The 22,061-nt window shown below is 34.0% G+C and overlaps 1 protein-coding gene across 2 annotated transcripts; it reads left to right on the top strand.

Annotated features, from left to right (window-relative positions):
• Positions 1 to 1,735: 1,735 nt before the first annotated feature.
• On the top strand, positions 1,736 to 8,412 carry LOC111366333 (YTH domain-containing family protein 2-like). Of its 2 annotated transcripts, none has more exons than XM_022987077.1 (8): positions 1,736 to 2,031; positions 2,487 to 2,527; positions 2,647 to 2,824; positions 4,213 to 4,289; positions 4,374 to 4,883; positions 5,225 to 5,725; positions 6,583 to 6,795; positions 7,653 to 8,412. In XM_022987077.1, exons 1-8 carry the CDS (start codon positions 1,977 to 1,979, stop codon positions 7,905 to 7,907), a joined length of 1,830 nt encoding a protein of 609 aa, XP_022842845.1. In that variant the 5' UTR covers positions 1,736 to 1,976; the 3' UTR covers positions 7,908 to 8,412. The 2 variants fall into 2 exon arrangements, with proteins under 2 accessions (XP_022842845.1, XP_022842846.1); XM_022987078.1 differs by having other exon boundaries at positions 1,739 to 2,031; positions 2,711 to 2,824.
• The last annotated feature ends 13,649 nt before the right edge of the window (positions 8,413 to 22,061 follow it).

Raw genomic sequence — 22,061 nt, 5'->3', positions numbered from 1 at the left:
TAAGGCAGTTTCCTAAGGTACCATATTTAAACCACAAATTTATTTTCAAGAAAATTATTGTTTGAATTTTATATTTTTTACTTGCGGAAAAAAATTAATAGAGTTAATTGTCTTAATAATCACAAAATTCGTATCTCTGTCTTCAACTGCTAAATAAAGTTTCAAATGCCAAATTTTTGCTACTAAATTTATCAAAATATTGGACGTTACTTACTGGCATAATATTTGTTTAACAATTCTAACGAAATTGGTGATATGACAAACCGAATGTACATGTGGCGTCCAAACACCATTATAGAAATTTTCACATAAGAAAAAAGTCTTTTTTATTGCTGATGATATTTTGAAATACGTTTTTGATTGCTCACTATACTTTAAAAGATGTCTTTAATTGCTCACCATACTTTAAGATTATCGAGTTTAACCACTAAATTTGTAAAATTGACGTTGGCATGTCCTATTATTTTTAGAATGTTGCACCAAATATCACTTGCATACAATAAAATTTAATTTTGCAACAAAATTTTATCTATATTCGAAACTATATTTTCTAAGAGAAAACAAATGACTTCGACAATCCATAATTTGTCAGATAAATACTAATAAAAAATTGCAACATTAGCAGCCAATATTTCAGTGCAGCAAAAAATATACACCAAAAATCATTAAAAAATAAAAATAAAATTAAAATTCCCACCATGATTATGTGCATCGATGAAAATTTTTGCAGCCACTAAGTATATTAAAAAAGGCCCATCAGAATTTTGTCATCAATCAAAAAATATAGAGCAAACACCCATAATTCGTTAGAATTATGTCATCAGTTAAAAAAAGTTCATTCCTTCTTGTTTTCCGAGTCTTTCCCTTTCTTTACTTACCCATTTAGGAGCTTCGATTATAGCAGCATTTAGCCACAAAAAGAAAAGTCGTTCATCAGATTAAGTATGTTTTCATAGCAAGTCAGGTAAATCTCCAATACCTAACACCTGTCCACAAAAGAAAAAAATTAATAATAAATAATTAATTAATTAAATTTTGTTGCGTGCAAATGATACTTGGAAAAATATTTTTAAATTTTCAGGGCGATCGAGTTAGTTTTACAAGTTTAGTACCCCAAAATTCGACTGCGTTATAGTATAGTGAACAATAAAATACATTTTTAAAAGCATAATGAGCAATCAAAGACATCTTTCAAAATATGGTGAGAAATCAAATGCATCTTTCTTACGTGACAATTTGCATAACATTTTGTTCGAGCACCACCTTTGCGTTTCGACAATCATGTCAATAATTTCATTAGAATTGTGAAATTGATGTCATATCAGTGAATAATATCCAACATTTTGATAAATTTTTACAAAACTCGACATTTGAAATTTTAGTGGTCAAAGACACAAAATGAGTTCAGTGATTATTGGGACAATTAACTTAAATATGTAATTTATTTATTTATGAATATAAAAGTTAATTTATTTTAAATTTTGTTTTTTTACTTTGACCCTTTGAGCCCCATTTTAGTAGAAAATGTATTTTGAAATAGTAATTTTTGAAAAATGTGTGATTAAAAAAAGAAAAAAAATTATTTTTCTGTAAAATTATTTTTATAAGAGAATATTCAATTGAAAATAGATTTTGAAAAAAAATGAGGTTTGTAGGATATATCAGGAAACTTAGGTACAAAGTTAGCTAAGTCAAACATGCACTCTATCTTGTCCGGACCTCTTAAAATATTTCCTCTGCGTACAATGCGTGTATATGTAGTTATATATGTGACACCCTAAAACCCTTTTCGGGAAGCAATTTTGGATTCCCCGCAATTTCTATAAATCCAATTTCATTGAAGAAAAATGTCTCCTTTCGTCAACGGATTCATATTTTGAATAAACAGTTGATTGATTTGGAATAATAAAACTCAAATAGATCTGAAGTTTTTAGTCCGATTCGATTGAGTTCATGTGTATAATAATTGGGAGTTGATGGACGGTACGAGTCAACAGAGCCTCGATCAATTCCCTTCTATTTCATCTGCTGGTTCGTTCGCCACTTCGCCTCTATGTAATTTTTTCTTGAATATATATGTGTGGTTGTGGGTGTGATTATAATTATAAAATCAATACGATGATTATTTTTGGGTTTTTAAGAATTGTGATTTTTGGCGACTGTTTTAGGATTTTTATGAAATGTGTACGTTTTGGTTTTGTTGTTTAGTTTGAACCCTTTTACAGTGAAGTTGCCAGATTTATATAATTTTGGGTTTGTGAGAAATTTGATTTTCTTTTAAATAAAAATATTGAACTATTCAATATAAAAATAATTATAGTTGAAAATTTGTTGTGTTATTTTGTGAATATTTGACCTTGGCTGAAAGACTAAAAAATAACAAAACTTTATGTGGTTCTCTAAAGCAAGGTGATCTTCTAGGAACACTTTTGTAGGACTTGTGTAACATTTTCCGTTCTTCTTGGGGTTTTCTTTGGTTGATGCAGGTGACAGCGGTGTTGATGAGCTGCATATGTTGACTGAACAGGTAGGCTACAACACAGCATAATCTTGTTATGTTTTCGTGCCTTCAGTTATTTACGCTTTAATTAGATTTGATGGTGTGTTTGGTATTCCATTAGCATCTCTTTTTGAATATATTATCAGCCGCTTCCGCCAAAAGATGAAAGGATTGTTTCTATAAATCCGTCTCCGGATGCTTCTATCTCAGGGTCTTTAAGAAATGTCAAGGATCAACGTGCAACCTTGGAAACAAGTGTAGCTGTTACCAATATGTATCCATTTAATGCTTATACTCCACAAGATCAAGGTTTTCATTATGGAGGTTAGTTTACTTGCTACTAATATTGTTGCTCTTACCCGCAAAAGTTCATGCATATAGTAGTTTAACAAAGGGAAACAGTCATGTTTTTAGTACAAGCTACACTTGTATTCTCATTTCTAGTGAAAGCTAATGTGTTAAACCATTCTTATATGTGATGCAGTTCTTTTGACTCTTAAGTTTGTTATTCAAAATAGTGTATCACATATGTTTCTTTTAGGAATACTTACTAAGATGAATGGCTGGATTATGTAAATTGACTTTTTATGTGAATATTGTGTTGCCTTGTCATTGTTAGCCACCAAAATTATAATGATCTTGTAGTTTTCAAATGGTGAACTTTTTAGGGTAAGAGCTCATCTTTCTTTGGTTTTGTTATGGTCAACTTCTAGATCATGATTAGGTGTCCTCTATGATGTTCTAAGAGATGGTTTTACGGTATGTAATAATTCCTTTCAGTTGCAGTGCCAAGTGACTTAATAAGCCTCTTAACACAAGTGCCAAGTTGTAGTCTCGTTCCGTCTACTAACCTAGCAATTTCATATAATACCTAATATATTACTTTCATTTATAACAATTGCAGTCAATTACCACGATATTTTTTTGTGACCTATATGATTCTTTAAGAGACTTTTTTTTTTTCTAAATATATAATTCTTCGAACATTGCAATATGATGCATTGACATGGACACGTGATACATGTCGGATATGTCGATATGTGATTTTTCAAAAAAGTATTGACACAACATGTCTATTAAATTCTTTAAAATTCTTCATTTATATAATATAAATTTAGTTTTATACTTATTATTAATTTTTCTTGTTGAATTCCTTTAAATACGAGTACATTTTTTTATTTACTAATAACTTTAAGTTAAAAATATATAATATTTTTAATAAAAAATAGAAAAATATCAAATAGAGTGTCCGGGGAGTATTGGTACCTGACACGTATTGGACATGGACAAGCTACCCTAGCCGAAGTGTTCGTGCAATAGAGATTGCAATAATAGTTATTACCTAAATAATCCCTCTTTTTCCCATTAATCAAGCAGCAATTAATGGGTAGTTTTAGTTGCTTCTACACACATATGCATAAATAGATATATATGGTTTAGGAAAGGCATAGTAAGGGCCAAATATTCTTTTTTGGTCACACCAAGATTTGCTATTTATGAGCATCTATTGGGTTTCTTAAATAGGGAGCGAAATCAATTTATGATACTAGGGTTCTTTTCGTTATCAACTCAAAGCAAAACAGATTTCAAAATTGTAAACTGAAGAAGTTGGCTGATATTGATGAGTTTTCAATTATGTCGCCTACTGATGTTATTGTTTCTGCTTCTACTAACCTGTCGTTTGGGTATATGTCTTACTTCTTCGTATCCAGGTTATGGCAATGGCACTGGTAACCAGGATGAACAGTCTAACTATGTTAATTCCAACAACTTGCATGTCATACCTATGGTGGGTTTTGATAAATTTCATTGTATCTATTTGCTTCTTTACTTAGTAGTGCCTGACAGATACTAACAATTTTATTTTGTTTAGGCAATGTACAATGATAATGCATCTGTCTACTTTCCTCCTGGTTATGGCTTTGATTCCCAGATTGCATATGGACAGTTTTCTCCCCTTGCTAATCCTCTATCTCCTATAATGGTCGACAACCATCTGTTCTCTCCACACCAAATGCCTATATCTCCATCATACTATCCTCCACCAGTTTCCCACGGCCTGCCACATGTCACTTCGGCACTTCCAGTTGCACAGTCGGAATTCGTTCCATCAGCAAGTAGAGCCCAAGAAAATCTGAATGAAAATGCAGCTTTTGGGCCAGGATCAGGTTACTATTTACCTTTCAGATCATTTGGTGGAGATATATCTGGAAGTAGTGGGGTTGGTCTTTACAATATTTCTAGCGAGTTTGGATCTGGTGAACCATTTCCAAATCATTCTAGTGCCATAGAAACTAGCAGGTTCATGTCTCCATTGACTTCTGGAACTGTATATCCTCACCCAGTTGGTATACTTGGGGCATACGAGCAAAATGTTGCACAGGTTGGTTTACAATACACATATCTGTGTATACGCTCATGCATAAAAAGAATTTATGGACTTCCACTTTCTATTTATTATTGCATTGAGTAATTTGTGCTAGGTATAAAATACTTCTAGTCATTTTATCCTCAAGTGATGAGCCAATTGTGATTTTGATAAATCTAGTCGAATGCTTCCATGTTTGGAAAGCATATAACTCTTATAAATATATCTGGTATAACAACAGTTTGGCATATTTCTCGCTCAATGCATATTTTGTTTCTTTTTTCTTTTTCTTGTTTTTTTTCCCTTCAAATATTAATATCTGACATATTTTGTAATTGCAAACATCTCAATGGCAGACTCCCATTCAAGGTTTTGGATTGCTGTCAAATTCCTCAGCTAGACATTATCCACACATTTGCTCTTATCAAAGCACTGGTGGATCCACTTCTAACCGGAATAGGTTTCCCACTGACAAAGGCAGAAGACGTGAAGGGGATCGGGACTCTGCCAGTATTTCAACTGATTTGCTGGGTTTCTCAGCAGATCGTAACCGCGGACCTAGGGATTCAAAGACAAGAGGAAAAAGTTCCCCAGAAATGGGCTCTTCCTCTCGCATTAATAAAGACATAAACTCTACTTCTGGGTTTCATGTTGATCAGGTCAACTCCCCAGATTTCATCACTAATTATGAAAAGGCCAAGTTTTTTGTTATCAAGTCTTTCAGTGAAGACAATGTTCACAAAAGTATTAAGTACGGTATTTGGGCTAGCACACCTCTTGGAAACAGGAAACTTGACGCTGCCTATCACGAAGCAAAAGAAATGAAAGACACTTGTCCAGTCTTCCTTTTTTTCTCAGTAAGTTTTTTGAACTTCCTTAGGCAATGAAACTTGAATAGGAGAACTAATGCATGCTAATGATTAGTAATTACCTTGAGTAGAAATTACTGAAGTTGCAAAAGGACTAGTCAGCTTGAAACCTGTCAAACTGTGCTTTGTTTTTTATAGTCATAGAAGACTGCAAATAGCCTAAATGGCATTGTTATCTGATGGAATGGTTTGAAGTAATTGGGACCTGTATCATTTGTTTATTTCTGTGAACCTGTTACTAGAATATATTTCTTTGTTATTTCTCTACTAGTTTGGAACAATGCTAACTTTCAAATGATTAGTCTTAGCCTCACTCCCATATCATGCAGTTATGCAAGACCTGTCATTTCAGGTTCTGCAATTTTAATGTTATTTTGTTCTTCGTCTGTGTGGTATTTGCATGTTGTTTGGGCTTGAGTCAACATTTTGTTCTCTCTTTCTTCTCTACATGTCCCCTGGTAAAAGTTAGTATTAGAAAGTATCAGCACTCAAAACTGTCTGCACCTTCGTTGATCTGGCCACATGCTACTTGGTTTTAAGTGATAACTAGACAAGACCGAGATTTCAAACTTGTTCTTGGTATTATCTGTCATCCATAAATAGAATGTAGTAATTGGGGGAATGATCATCAAGGTATTCAGGGCGTTCAAGCGGTTAACATGAGTTGCACTACTGCACTGGACATTTGAGCCCCACATTAACATGAAGCTATAAGAAATTAGTAAATTATTAGGCCGTTGCTTGTCATCCATTCATTTGTCAGATGGAGCTTTCACATATAGGTTGTGCCACATCATGTAGTATATTTATTCTTTCCAAATGTGCTGGCTGTGGCCTATCTGCAGGTTAATGCTAGTGGACAGTTCTGTGGTATAGCCGAGATGGTTGGACCAGTTGATTTTGAGAATGATGCTGACTACTGGCAGCAAGATAGGTGGATTGGGCAGTTCCCTGTCAAATGGCATATTATAAAAGATGTACCCAACACTCAATTCCGCCACATACTTATTGAAAATAATGACAACAAGCCTGTTACTCACAGTAGAGATTCTCAAGAGGTATTACTGTCTTGAAATATTTTCTTCCAATCTTGAAAGTGTTTTATCTTCAGTCACTGTTGTGAGTATTCAATCTAAGATGTATTAACCACCTAATTCCTTTATACTTGGAAGGATTGACTACCACTTGAAAGTGTTTTATCTTACAGACTTGAGTAACTGTTGTGTGTATTCAATCTAAGATGCATTAACCACTTCAATCCTTTATGGTTGGAAGGACTGTCTGCTAGTTGTCTCTCAAGACCTGCTAGATATTCTGTTGTGGATGTTTCTTTCTTGTTGCATTATGTTCATAGCTCAACCTCTATATTTATTTAATTCTAAACTTCGGGAGTGAATGTGGGAGTAAGGGCATTTTCCCTGCTATGATGTATGTAGAAGCAAATTGGATCGAATCAGTATTTCTGAAAACTTATCAAAGAGTTGACACTTCATTTAGGATGGCAGTCAATCCTGATAATGCAGATGAGGCAAGACCTCTCTTTGACTTGGGGTTGCTAGTTTCTTTTGACTTGGTAGTAGTTTATTTGCAAACCTTTATTCACCAGAATCAGTATCATCTTTGGTCTACTGTATTTCCTTGTACATAGTTGGATGACCATCATTTACGGTTTTTCTTGACCTTCACGTTTCTTTCTCCTATCTCAATTGATCTAATGTTTCTTTCAGCATTGTTAGAATTTCCTACGTCAGATAAATAGTCCTCTTATCTGCTGCTGTTAATGCTTCTGCTCACAATGGCGCGTCGAAGTTTCAATTTATCTGTCTCCGCATATAAATTAGGTCTATCAATATAAATAGGTTCAGGATTTACTCATTGTTGCAACTCAATTAACCTTTATGGTGTTTTGTTTCAGGTGAAACTTGAACAAGGACTCGAATTTTTACAAATATTCAAGAATCATGATGCTGATACATCGCTTCTTGATGATTTCAACTTCTATGATGAGCGAGAGAAATCCTTGCTGGAGAGGAAGGCCAAGGAGCAAGCCAGTTCCACTGGAAATACAAGCTCTCTTGCTGCCGAATCAATAAATCAACTGTCCAATAACTTGGCCAATACCCTGGGGTGGGAAGGTGGTAAAAACATTTCCCATCCTGAATTAGAGTAAGCATGCACTCGACTTTACCTGATATAATGCATGGAGGAGTTGAGTGCAATTCAAACGAGGATCTTTTCAGGTGGTATCTTTAACCTCAGACCATCCCTCTTCTCCCTCCCTCTCCTTGGCTCCGGCCCCTCCATAAAAGAAAAAGACTGGTTAGTTGATATTTGGAATTCTTGAAGGGGGACAACAGTTTGGAATCTGGGATTCTTTTCTTTCTTTTTTTTCCTCATTTTCACTTGTCGTTTAATAGTGGGCATCTAGAGCTGAGTACATAGCGTAGGAGGGTTGTGGATATTACGTACTTGATGCTTATGATTTGTACTTCTAGCTTTATTAAATTTATGCAGGGCAATTATTTCCAGCTTCTGTGTAGCAACAATTTGTAACAGTCCCAAATGGGTGGAAGCTAATTCAAGGAATGCACAAAATACATGATTTACAGAAATTAATTAATAGTTTTTCCTTGTGTATTGTACAAGATTTTAGATAACAGTTGAAAATTAGATCATTTGTTCTTGTACTTGCTTTTGTCATCTCCTCTTTCAGTGGGAAAAAAAATGTGCTTTAAAAAATAGAATGACATAAGAACTGGTAGTATTTTGAGAGATCAATTATTGCCAGGTTTTCATTCTAGTTTGATTTGCTACTGTTATTTACATCAATTTTCTGCAGTCGGATCAAACCATGTGCAAGTAAATTTTGTTTCTTACCTATGTATTTTTTGAGTAATTATATTTGCACTACAATTTTTATTTCTTACATCACATTATAATTAGATTTAGAATGTGTTTTATTGACTTTATTTTTCGTGGAAAATATTATTTTTTTCATCCATATTTTTACTTTTTGAGTGTTTGATTGATTTTTTTTTTTTTTTATGAAAAATATTTTCTAACTTCCGGTCACGTGATTATATTTTTTTCAAAAATAAGGAAAATAATTTCTTTAAAGATTAGTGATTATTGTTTTTTAGATAATTTACTCTCTTCTTCTCTCTCATCTATATCCTCTCTTATCTACTCACCAATAAAAAATAGAAAAGTATAATATTTTTTAAATTAAAAATTAAATCAATTAAAAATATATAATTAATAATTTTCATGCAAATAAGTTCTTGACAATTGAATTATCCAAAAATTTATTTTTTTTCTATATAAATTCTTTTGTCACAATCAAACAAACCCTTAAGGTTTTCAATCTTTACTCAATATAGCTTTATGCCCTTAACGATTTTTCATGGTATTTTTATTCTAAAGCTTTTCATTAGTAAACACATTTTGCATTTGATAACAATTTATCTCTAAAATATCCGTTGAAATGGCATATAAAAGCATTTTCAAGTGATTTTATTTTTAAAGAGCATATTTTATTATATGAAAAGTATTTATAAATTTAGAGAGTTAAATTTTTGAAGTACTTCAACAAGCTTTTTATATTTAACACTTAAGGGCCTGTTTGGACTCGATTTTTTCACCCAAAAAAATTTATTTTTTGACCGTTATTTCACTATTTCAGTCGTCATATTTGACTTCTTCTCTCACAGGTGGACCCCACTTTTCTCCTAACGGTCAAAAAATCAATTATCAAAATCACTCCCAAACAGCCTCTAAATTTATTATTTTCAAAAAATATTTATTATTTTTTTCTATCTTTTTATTCAAACTAAATTCTTTCGATTATTTTATTATTTTTTTACATTGAAAATTGAAGCATTTTGAATACATTTAATTATAAAAAGTGACTTTCGAAAAAGAACGTGATTGAGATTCATGGTTTAGCTTTACTGTCGCCTAATTAATTTATCTACAAAACAATTAACAAATTACTTATTTACGATGTTTGACCCGATTTTTAAAGTATAGCTAGTACCTCTCTTGATCGAAATTAACTCTAATTGATTGGTTTAATCTACTATATTTTTATGTCTGTTAAAACTAAACAATCACATTAAATCTTTGTAAAAATAATTCAATGGGTCACCTAGAGGTAAGAGTATATATCTATTCGCTACAAGAACATAGTGTTTTTACCATTTGGTCTAAAATGAACAATATTCTCTCGAATAATGTACAAATCACTAAATATAATCATTTATTGCTCACATAAATGAAAATGTAAGAAATACAATATTAGATACACATGGAAAATAAGCATTTTAACATTAAAATGTAAATAGTAAAATTAATTAAAGATATTTTAAACTACTACTATAAATACCAACACAAGAAATTAGCCCATATTATATACGATAATAAATAAAAATATTTATCCAACACATCACAAATTATGTAGACTGGTTTTTTGAAGATGATAATGGCTTGAATCTTGAGTTCCCCAAATCTTCTTGACCTTTTCTTTGATTTATTTTTCTTGTTGTACCCTAATCTTTCTCCAAAAATATCAAGAAAATAAAAAAGAAAAGAAGATGAAAAAAAGAAAGGAAAAGAAAGAAAATAAAAACGAAGAGGAATGGGAAAAAAATATCGGTGGCTGCTTGTTTCTAACTGTTAGACCCTATTCAGAAATAGCAGCCAACCCCTAGATTTTGGATAAACATTTAAAACATGCCTCGATTTTATTTTATTTTTTTCAATTAAAAAATGGCAACTCTCTGCCAAAAATCATGAATTTGGTTCATTGTGCAGATAAGTCCTCAAAATAATTTCATGTCAGGTCCTTTAACTTTGATGTTGTACAGTTTGATCCTAAATTTTGACTTTTATTTCAATCAAGCCCTTTATAAATTGCAATCAAGTCCTCAACTTTTGATGTTGTGCACTTTGATCTCCAACTTCACACTTTTAGTCCATTTTTTCTCCTTTTGCTTTATTTTATTTTCTTAGGTAATTTTGACATACAAAAGTTATAATTGCACAATTGTGAATAAAAATTCACTCAATTTAATCAATAACTCGCTTATTAAAGTATCTAATAAATGTGTAAAAACACAATAATATGCGATTAAAATTAAGTATAATAAATAAATTAAAGTAAGTAAAACGAATCCAACAGGGGCGTAGTCTCTTTTTAACAACGTCAAAACTTGACATTTTTAAAAAAGTAATATGATAACAAAAAAGTGACATACATTTTAATAACATTTTGTTGTTTGTGCATTTTATTGAGACTCCAATTTCTATGATTTTGTCACTTTTATATTCATTATTTTATTCCCATTTGCCTTATTAACAAATGAGACCATTAATTCTATCCATATCTGCAAAAAGAATATAAATGAAATAGTGTGAGACTTTTTTTTTAAATGTGACTGAGTATGTCGCTTTTAATTTTCAGCAAATTAATCGATATATAAAAAATGTAAATAAAGTATTATATCATGTCACTTTTAATGTAAAACAATGTTTGAATTTATATCTATATTTAAATTTTGACAAATACAGATGTATTCATTTCTTTGATTTGATTTTAAATAACTCAAATGAGATAGACTGCGATCTTTTTAGAAGAAGGTGACAGAGAATGTCACTTTCAAGTTTTAATATCTTCATTCATATGCAAAATATAATTTAAATATTACGTCATGTCACTTTCTAATGTAAACAAGGTCCCAATTCATGTTAAATAGGGTACTGCACCGTACTTTGGGAAAAGTTCTATAACGAATATATGTGTTTGAAATTGCTATGAAACTCTAGGTGGAGATGGGGTCAAATCTGGATTGTCCGACGAAGAGCAGTGGGGCGCGATTACCATCTCTTCTTCCAATCGAACGGTATCTGTTGTTGTCACTGCCATGGTTGGAGGGGAGAAAAGGGAAGAGTGCAAGGAGACATGACAAAGGCGTGAAATGAGTAGAGTTGTAGAGTTTTCATTACTTAGTAAATTATTTCTCTGAATATTTTTTAACTAGGTTGGATTTGGTTGAAATTAAATTTGGGTTGAGCATTTTATCACAATGGATAATGAACGTTGCTAAAGGAATAGGTTTTAACAACGCTTAATAAACATTGCAAAAAACTATATATTAAGAGTTTTAGCTGCAGTCATTGAACGTTGCAAAAAGCTATATAATAAAAGTTTCAGCAAGAGTCACTGAGTGTTGCTATAGAGCTAAGTTTTAACAACGATCAAAATGAATATTGCAAAAAATAAAACTTTTCACGACAGCCAATGAACATTGGAAAGATGATATTAATAACATGCATTTGAAAAATACTCTTGAATCTTAATTATGTAAACTACTGACAAAATCCACTTATTAGAGACTGTTGCAATAGACTCTTTTAGCAACAATTTAGGAGTGTCAACGAACCAAGCCGAAACTCCTTGGTCGGGCTGGGCTGGGCTCGGGTTTTTTGAAGAGCCGAGCAAAAGCTCGGTCAAAAAATTAATGCTCGACCCGAGCTTTTAGCTCAGGCTTTACCGAGCTGAATCGACTCGATTTTTTCTCCCTCTAAGCTATCGGTCGAGCAGTCTCAATCAGCAGCATAAAGTTGCCAAACAGGCAGCGGATTTAGTCTCCAGTTTTTTTTTAATTTTTAGCGAGTCCACACATGTGGCTCGACGGGTTGGCGCGAGCCTTGGCTCAGTGCCTCCGAGTCTCCAGTCAGGCTGACTCGGACTTTTTTCGAGTCGAGCCACAAGAGGCCCAAGTCGACGAACACGATTGTCATCCCTGCAACACTCAATTAATAAATATTACATTTTGCGTTGCAAAATGCTGTTTTTTGTTATCGTGAGGATTCCTTGAAATTTGTGATCTTAGATCAAGGGAATGATAAAGGAGTAAAGTCCAATTTTTTTAACAGAATAATCAAAGCAATAAAAGGTGTGCCAACAAAAATAATTTCTATTTCAATCTAAGTCTCACACAGTGATTCACTCTTCAATTATATCAAGTCTCATTCAATAATATATATTTTAGTTATCAAACTTAACAAATTTTAAGCACTTCAAACACGTAGAATAGGGCAGATAATTCTTGCAAATGACAATGGTTTCCTCACATGGTAACACCGAACCTAATGGCCAACCCACATGATAACATGTTAGGACGAAAATTTAAAAGTGATAATCCAATTTATCGAGCGAACCAATCCGTCGGTCCGTAAATAAGGAGAAATGCAATTTTTATAGCTTAAGGACAACCACTATTTGCCCTAAAGCTTTCAGCAACTGCCACAATCAACAAATCTCGGAACCCGACCTGCCAAGGGCAAAATAATCTAGAATCATTGTATTCCTTGAAATAGAAAATGGACTCCACCAAAAAGTCTGTAAAGCCTTCAGAAGCAATCCGTCTCCAGACCACTGTTGAAAAAATTGTCACATATCGTCACTCGTCGAAACAACCTTTATGTGTGAGCTCAAGCGTCATTGTGTCTAGTGGTCCATGGGCCTTACACGCCAATTGTTTTCCTTTGTCTCAATGTCAGGAGTCGAAATATGTCCTCCGTTTTTTTACCTGCCTTCTGGATTGGCTAAAAATTGCACTTATATGTACAGACAGATTGTTTTCTATCTTTTTCATCAGAGTTTGCTCCACTCTTCACTCTAATACCAATTTGTGGTGAAAATACAGCTCAAGATCTTTGATTGTGTGCAAGAATATGCTCAATTTCTCTAGCCAATTTCAAATACTAAAAAATTGATTGCTCAATCCACAAAGGATCACTATGGTTGCCTAATTGAATAACCCCACTAATGGAGAATGGTGTATGTAATATCACGAAGGAGGAGGAGGAGGAGGAGGAGAAAGAAAACAATTTATGTCACAATTTCTCACGGCACAAAGGAGAGAAAATAACGACTGCCTTTCAATTCAAATTGCAACACGTTTTCTCTCATAGGAAGATGAGCATATATATACCATTACGACTAGCACAAAATGGGCCTAGATAAATGTAGTGGGCTAACACTCTTAAAGGGTTATCCAACTAGTGAAAGGGCCACGAGCTACTATCAATTACAATGTTGCTCTCAATGGCCCAATATTTTTTCTGGTCGAACTAAGCAATTGTGGTATTGATAAACATTTCATTCCTTGCCTGAAGCCTATGAAATCAATCCAGTCGTTAAACATCATTGTTCGGACTTATTAAATATCAACAAAACCCAACAATAGTGAAATTTAATTATTGGGTTACAAAGTTGAATACAATCACATACTTCATTTTTTTGTTAGTTTTATTAATAGAAAAACTGACGAAAAATTGACACAAGATTTTACTTCTAAAAGTATATGGGGATATTTCTTTTGTTGGACAAGGCTACATATTAATAATTACTTTTTATAAAAGAAAAATAGTAGAAATATTAATTAATTAATTAATCTATACAGGTGTCTCACATCAGTCAATTAATTAATATCTCAATCCTAGTTTCTCATTTCTTTCCTTTTGTGTGTGATCCATTGCATTCACAAAATATGTGAAATTATTTTAGCGTAAAAACCCTCAAAAGTAATATTACACAACTAGAATACGACATGCGTGTTGCCAACTAAATTGTTATCTAACGCTTTTGGGATTAGATAGCATTATTCTATAAAATAACAGATTTACAAACAAAAAAAGTACTCACATTTATGTTCAAATGAATAATGTTATTTAACATCAATCTAAATATAAGAATATGTAACTCACTTAGCCCTGGTTTGACAATTATTATTTCAAAACTATTTTTCTACATACTAATTTTTAACTGCACATTTACATAATGAAATATTCTAAACGTAAACCCAATTTTTTTCTTCTAATTTTTAACCACACATTATTAAAAAAGGGCACTATTCAAATCTTCGTTTTACCCAAATAATAATTGTCAAACAGGACTTAAAATGATCCGTCTTTCCACAGAATTCCCAATATAATGATTCTATGAAAGCATCTATTGTTGGGGAATTAGAATATTGGATCTGGCGATATTCTCCAAGAGCATCATACAAATCTTTTAAAAACCCAGTGATTCTTGCCAGAAAAGATTTTATGACTACAGAATGAGTCATATTTGGCCTTTGTAATTCTGCTAATATGATCCCATATGGAGGTTTGGTAATACCGAAAGTCAAGCCCTATGTTGTTGCCCAAAGGGCTTGTTGTGGACTAGAATACAGAGTGTTACCACACCCCCACTATGCTGGTATCAGAGTCATGTTGTTGTCTTGATCTTACTATTCTGATTGGAATTATCCAATTTGAAAGAAACTAGGAAGAATATATTAAAAATTATGTCTGAATCTTCTAGTTCATCTATATTAGCACCCTCCACTTCCTTTCGAAAATCTAAATCGACTCCCTTTATGAAATATCTTACCTACCTGAATCTGAAAAAATCCCAGTTACAGATCTACCTCTTGTCAATCCTTACCTTCCATATAACAAACCCCGAAATTCCTTCACCAAAACTGTTAAAAGTATCATTTCGCCATCAAAATCCCAAATCAAAGAATATGTTCAGGCATCAAAGTTTGATCAGCATCTTCTACCTGCTATTGAAAAGAAACAGTTTGTTACCTTAGATTTACCATCTCATCTTCCAAAAGTATGGTTATCTGAAGGTTTTACCCATCTTCATTTTGGAGCTGTAAGAATTGCACTTACCCTCCATGGAAGAAAAGGTCTCCCGGCTGTTTCTAGAATTGCTCTTCTAGATACACGATTTGCTGATTATCAACATGCATGTATTGGCACTGTGGAAACTACACTCAATGCGGGAACAGTACTTGTTACTATGTTTCCAAATTTTAATATGCCAATTGCAGATCCATTATTGTTATCAGCTTTAAAAATCCAGGTCCAAATTGTCGGAGCAGTTCCAACAGCAGTCACATATGGAGCAACACTTCATTACCAGATGGCTTACAGAATTCAAAATCACTCTCTTGATTTTGTCACTCCTAATGGGACGGATGATGCTTTATTAATTCAGATGGGAACAGATCAGCCAAGCTGTACATATGTCCCTAGACAGATTCCTAGATCTGAGCTCATTAAATTGGTCCCTCAAACCTGGGTTACTAGTTATGAGCAACATCACCAGGCGTCAAAAGACTCTCTGCCCATACAATCAGCAACTCATCATTTCAGGAGAAAGTCAAATGGCGAAGTTGAGATCATGTTTCAAAGAGAACCTGCAAATAAAAAGCCTCCCTGTTTTCCAACACAGTTTGCTTTTTCCAATGGAGAAATTCCCATTTATGGATTTGATGCAAATGGCAGGCCAGTTTCTTGCAAATCTGATAACTCAGGACATATTTATTAGGATGTATGTTTCTGTGCGAAATGCATAGAAGATGAAGAAGATCTATTTAACGATCGTCCTTCCAGGAAGAAGAAAAAGAAAAAGAAGAATAGCCAACAAAAGTTGCGTGAAGCATATGAAAACAAATCTGCAGGAGTTGATTTGTTAGGATAACCTTTTGGAAAATTTGACTATTATGTCAAGTACACTCCACCTCCTACAAGTGATGAACCTATTATTCCTACTGGTTGGGATGATAATGATGATCCATGGGATTGCGACGACCAACTACATAAAAAATGGGACTGGGATAACAGTCCACCTCCATCTCTTCAGATAGCTATGCCTATAGCTATGTTCCATCCTCCTCAACAAGAAGAGTTTCCTCCATTGTCCTCTTTTGACAAAGAGCAGTCAACTCATGCCTGGAAGATCAGGAATCCCACATCCAGAAAATCGGATGGTTTAGTTGACCAGCTTTTAGCAGCAGAAGCAGTTTTAAACTGGCAGTCAGAAAATGCAGTCCAACAAAATTCCCTGTTGAGAAAAATTGACCAAAGTTAGCAAAGAATTGAAAGGACTCTACAGCAACAAGCACAAACACTATTAACCCCTCTTCAAGCCTGTAAACAAAAGATTGAAACCCTCCATGTTGAAATCATGACCCTTTTACAAAACCATTTACCCATAACAGATCAAGAAAGAGAAATAAGAAATCTCAAAAAATAACTCATTTCTCTTGAAAACAATTCCATGATCCCACCTTCTACTCCATATCACCCTATCTCATATACCCATATATCACAAACTTCAGGACCCATGTATTCAACAGGAGCTTATGAATCCACATCTTCACTCTTCACTCCTGAAGAATGGGAAAAGAAATTGACACCTCTTTCTCATCCCAATATAAAGAAAATCAAACCATTAGCCTCACAAAATCTACAAGCTTTACCTCCACCAAACCCAGAAAAAAGACTACAAATGATGATAAAAAAAACCCCATAACCACTTTCCTACAAAAAACTCAAAATCGTTCCTCTATAACTCCTATTTTAACCATCCCAAATGAAACTAGTTCTGAACTTGAAGAGTCCTCAGATGAATTTCTATAAGATCATCCTCCTTTTTATATGGCTGACAGACCACACTCAAGTCAAACTCAACAAGGAATTCCCGTTGTTGATGAGTCAAGAAATAATTGATGAAGATATCGCTGATCCTCATGTTGTGAACAATTATTATTCACAAAATAGTACTTCAGCAACCAAATTCACTTTTGATGATATTCCTCCAGCTTTGTGGAAAGCAAGATTTCAAGAAATGAAAGCATGGTGTTTAGCAGAATTACAAAGGCCAAATATGACTCATTCTGCAGTCATAAAATCTTTTCTGGCAAGAATCACTGGGTTTTTAAAAGATTGGTATGATGCTCTTGGAGAATATCGCCAGATCCAATATTCTAATTCCCCAACAATAGATGCTTTCATAGAATCATTATATTGGGAATTCTGTGGAAAGACGGATCATTTGAAGGATATTGCAAGAGAATAATTCTTCAAATTGAAATGTTGTTCTTACAATCCTAAAGATCTGGATAAATATTTCCACAATGCTGCCAGGCGATACTACCTCATTGGTGGAATGGACGATACAAATATAAAGCAGGCTTACTTAGAGTCCATCCCACAACCTCTTGGTCAAGAAACACTCAGAATGATTGAAATAAAAGGACAATCGTTGGGAACCACTTCATTTGGAGAGCTTCACAACTGGGTCAAGAGAACCTTGAAAAAACTCTGCAATCAAAGAGAGTTTTTAAAAAACATCAGCACAACAGGACAGAAACTTGAAAAGGCGTGTGATCAGCCAGATTTGAAGATTAAGTGCTGACATGATAACAAGAGTTGTGATTATCCAGGAAAGAAGAAATTCCACAGGAGGAGGTTCAAATTTCGGAACAAAAGATTTTCCAAATCTTTTCCTCGAAGAAGAAGATATTTTAAAAGGAAATTCACAAAGAAAAAGGGAGACATGTGTTTTATCTGTGGAAAGAAGGGTCATTTTGCAAAAAATTGTACCGACAAAAAGAAGGAGAAAATTTTACACCAAATCTATGCAGCAACGAAAGTGGAAGAAGAAGCGGACCTTGAATCGGTATTCTCTGAAGAAGATGAGCAGTCCCCTGAAACTGTCTTCGTACTGGAATTTGACTCCGATGATGAGAGCACTAATGGCTATGACGGTATAGAGGAATGCTATGGAATGCAAGCAATCAATCTTAGTCTTCCAGTTCCGATGATTGAAGTCAAAATATTTCTAGGAAAATATGAAAGACCAATCACAGTTGCAGGTCTGTTTGACACTGGAGCAGCTTGTTCAATCTTAAATCCAGCCATTCTCCCCAAAGACATGTGGAAAACACATCAGCAAATATTCCAGGCAGCCAGTAATGAGTATTTTTCAACAGAGTTGATAAGTAAGCCAGTGACGCTTCAGTTCTTTCCTGAATGTAATGTCTCACACAAGTTACTTGGATCATCTTTACCAGGGAAGGATATTGTAATTGGTTTTGACATCATTCGACAATTGTGGGCAAAACGTGTTATTCCTCTTCCAAATGGCCTTAGATACAAGTCCTACTTTCTGCCATACATACAGCCAACCACATATTTTTCCATAAACAGCCTTGATGATATAACAAGCCTATTAATCCGAGAATGTTGTGCAGATTCTCACACATATTTTCTCACCAAATGCACTCACCCTCTATGGAAAAATCCAGATTTTTTCATAGCCCTACCTTTCAAAAGAAATGAAGACGTTAACCCTACTAAAGCCAGCCATATTGGAATGAGCCCTGAACACCTCCAGTTAGCAACCAAAGAGTTAAGCCAATTGCAAGATGAAGGTCTCATTGAACCTACTACTTCTCAATGGGCATGCCAAGCGTTTTATGTCAACAAAAGAAGTGAACAAGTTCATGGAAAAATGAGACTTGTGATTGATTATAAACCATTGAATCACTTCCTTGCTGATGACAAGTTCCCTCTTCCAAACAAAAGAACTTTATTTGCTAGTCTGTCCAAGGCGCAGATATTTTCAAAGTTTGATCTAAAAGTGGGATTTTGGCAATTGGGAATTAAGAAAGAAGAAAGGCATAAGACAGGTTTCTGTATCCCAAACTACCACTATCAGTGGACGGTTATGCCATTCGGTCTTAAGACGACCCCCTCATTGTTCCAAAAGGCTATCGCAAGAATTTATCATCCAATATTAGGGTCAGCATTAATCTATATTGATGATATTCTCTTTTTCTCGAAAGATGCCGATTCTCATTCTCAACTGTTGTCTCAATTCGCTGAACTGACAAAACAATTTGGAGTAATGCTTTCTCAGAAAAAGATGGTTATTGGAGTCTCTGAAATTGATTTCTTGGGCATGCATATTAAAGATGGTCAATATTCGTTACAACCACATGTTGGTCAGAAATTGTTAAAGTTTGCAGACACAGATTTCTCTAAACGAGAAGTCCAACAGTTCCTCGGGATTGTAAATTACATGGCCGACTTTGTTGATCATTTAACTCCTATTATCAGACCATTGCAGAACATGCTGAAAAAAGATGCACCACCATGGTCTTCAAAACAAACAGAAGCAGTCCGAAAAATCAAACAAAAGGTGCAAGAACTTCCAGCTTTATCTATCCCTACTAACGGGAAAAAGATCTTACAAACTGATGCAAGTGATCTATATTGGGCAACAGTTCTATTGGAGGAGAAAAATGGAAAAAGAAACATTTGTGGATACAAAAGTGGAGCATTCTCAGAAGCAGAAAAACATTATCATTCCACTTTCAAAGAAATCTTGGCGGTAAAACGTGGCACTGAGAAATTTCAGTTTCATCTCATTGGACACAAATTTCTTATTGAAATGGACATGTCAGCATTCCCTAAAATGCTTTCATTCAAACAAAAACAAATTCCAAATTCTCAACTACTCAGATGGGCAGAATGGTTTTCAAACTTTGATTTTGATGTCAAACATATAAAGGGAAAAATCAACCTCCTTCCAGACCTACTCACCAGACCAAAAGTTTTTCACTCCCAACCTATCCCTATAATCTGTATGATGAACCTTCCCTTTCATTTGCTTTCTCAAAATGAACAAATTCCCCCATAACTTAATACTCTCATCAGAGACAAAACCCTCCATTCCCGAGCCAAAGAGTGTTAAAATACTAGTCTATTGTTATCAGGCAAACAGGAATTGAAACTCTTGGTGATCTTGGATTTCATCCAGATTATCCATTTTTTAATCTGTTCCATATAATCCCACACCAAGCAGTTTCAAAATTTTCAAAGGAATTACTTTGTTTTCCATTTTTTAATCTGTTCCATATAATCCCACACCAAGCAATTTCAAAATTTTCAAAGGAATTACTTTGTTTTCTGTGATACTTATTGGAACTTTTCCAAATTGGAGTTTCTTTTAATGTTTGTGAATCTCTTGAACGTTCAAAGAAATCACTCTTCGAAGTTTTAATAAAAATGATCCATTTCAAGAAGCACATTTTGAGGCAAAGAAATTCTTCGAATGGTTTTATCCTATTTCTCATTGGATAAAAATGTTTGAAGCATCTTCTTTAAAATTTAAAGATTTGAGAACTTCCCAAAACAATGTTTTTGTAATTCTGATTTTCCAACGGCAAGGATATTTTACAGAAACAGGTTCTTATGAACACTTCTCTTATGTCAAGGAGTATGCAGTCCAACCTTTCAATCTCCATCAAGATTGGGAAAGGTATCCAAAGGAGTTTCGAAAATTTCAAAGAAAAATGGCTGAAATCAACCAGACAATTCCTCCACAAATTTGGCCAGACATAGAAGATGATGCTCCATGGGAAATTCTACCTCTAGATTATGCAACCAAGATTCAACAAGACATTCAGAAACACAGAGAAGGACAATGCCAAATTTTTGGACAAGTATTTGGACACTATCCATCTGCTACTTGGGAAAGTGACAAAACCCATTGGAACCAGCTTTACTTGGGAAGGCCACATCAATGCCTTGGAGAAACATCTAAATATCCAGAAACCACACCAGAAAGACAACAACTACGTAACAATCTCTGAAATGAATTTCAAGAAAAAATGAAAATTGATAAAATGGACGTGGACAAACCAGGATCAAGCAATCCAGACAAACAAAGCTCAAGATATTTGGACACGGAAATAAATTATAATGACAGTGTTTTCCAGGATTCTCAAGATCCATATGATTATGGAACACAGTCGTATGATTTTGATCCAACAGATCCAGACAATCTTGAAAAATTGGAAGAAAAATGTTTTGAAGAAAAATTTGATACTACAACCTGGCCTTGGTGGAAGCAACATGGACTCCCCTCTGATTCAGATGATTCAAATGAACCTGGACGAGAAGCAAATCTTGGAACACCTTGATGACTCAGCAACTCGTGTAAAATAATCATTTTGTCGTTTGCAATAAAATCCCTTTTAAAAAAGTAGATTCTCTACTTTTTTAAAGATGGTTGTAAAATTATTGTACTAAAAGTAGTGAGTCATGCTACTAAAGTGATGAGTCATGTCCTTATGTAATAAGTATTGTACTAAAAGTGATGAGTCATTGGTAGTATTATTAGTTTTGTGTCGGTTGTATGATGAGGCTCCTCTTCTATATAAGGAGCTCTTATCTTTCATTGAGGATCATCTCGAGCTCAACTCTTCTTAATAAAAGTTTGTTCCTCTTAACAATGTTCTTCTAAAATCCTTTCTTTGTTCTTCCATAGTCTTGACAACTGTGAAAATTTCAGAATGGATAAGTAAGAGCAAGATCTAAGTAGTATTAAAAGTATGCTCTGCAGTTGCCTCTTTGAGGATCCTCTGCATCAGAAAATTTGGTATTACTGATTATATGATCCCATATGGAG

The sequence above is a fragment of the Olea europaea genome, chromosome 17, assembly GCF_002742605.1.
Source record: "Olea europaea var. sylvestris chromosome 17, O_europaea_v1, whole genome shotgun sequence".
In the NCBI taxonomy this organism is placed as follows: domain Eukaryota; kingdom Viridiplantae; phylum Streptophyta; class Magnoliopsida; order Lamiales; family Oleaceae; genus Olea; species Olea europaea.
Note: the sequence above shows the minus strand (reverse complement) of the source record. Positions and strands in the feature narration are given on the sequence as shown.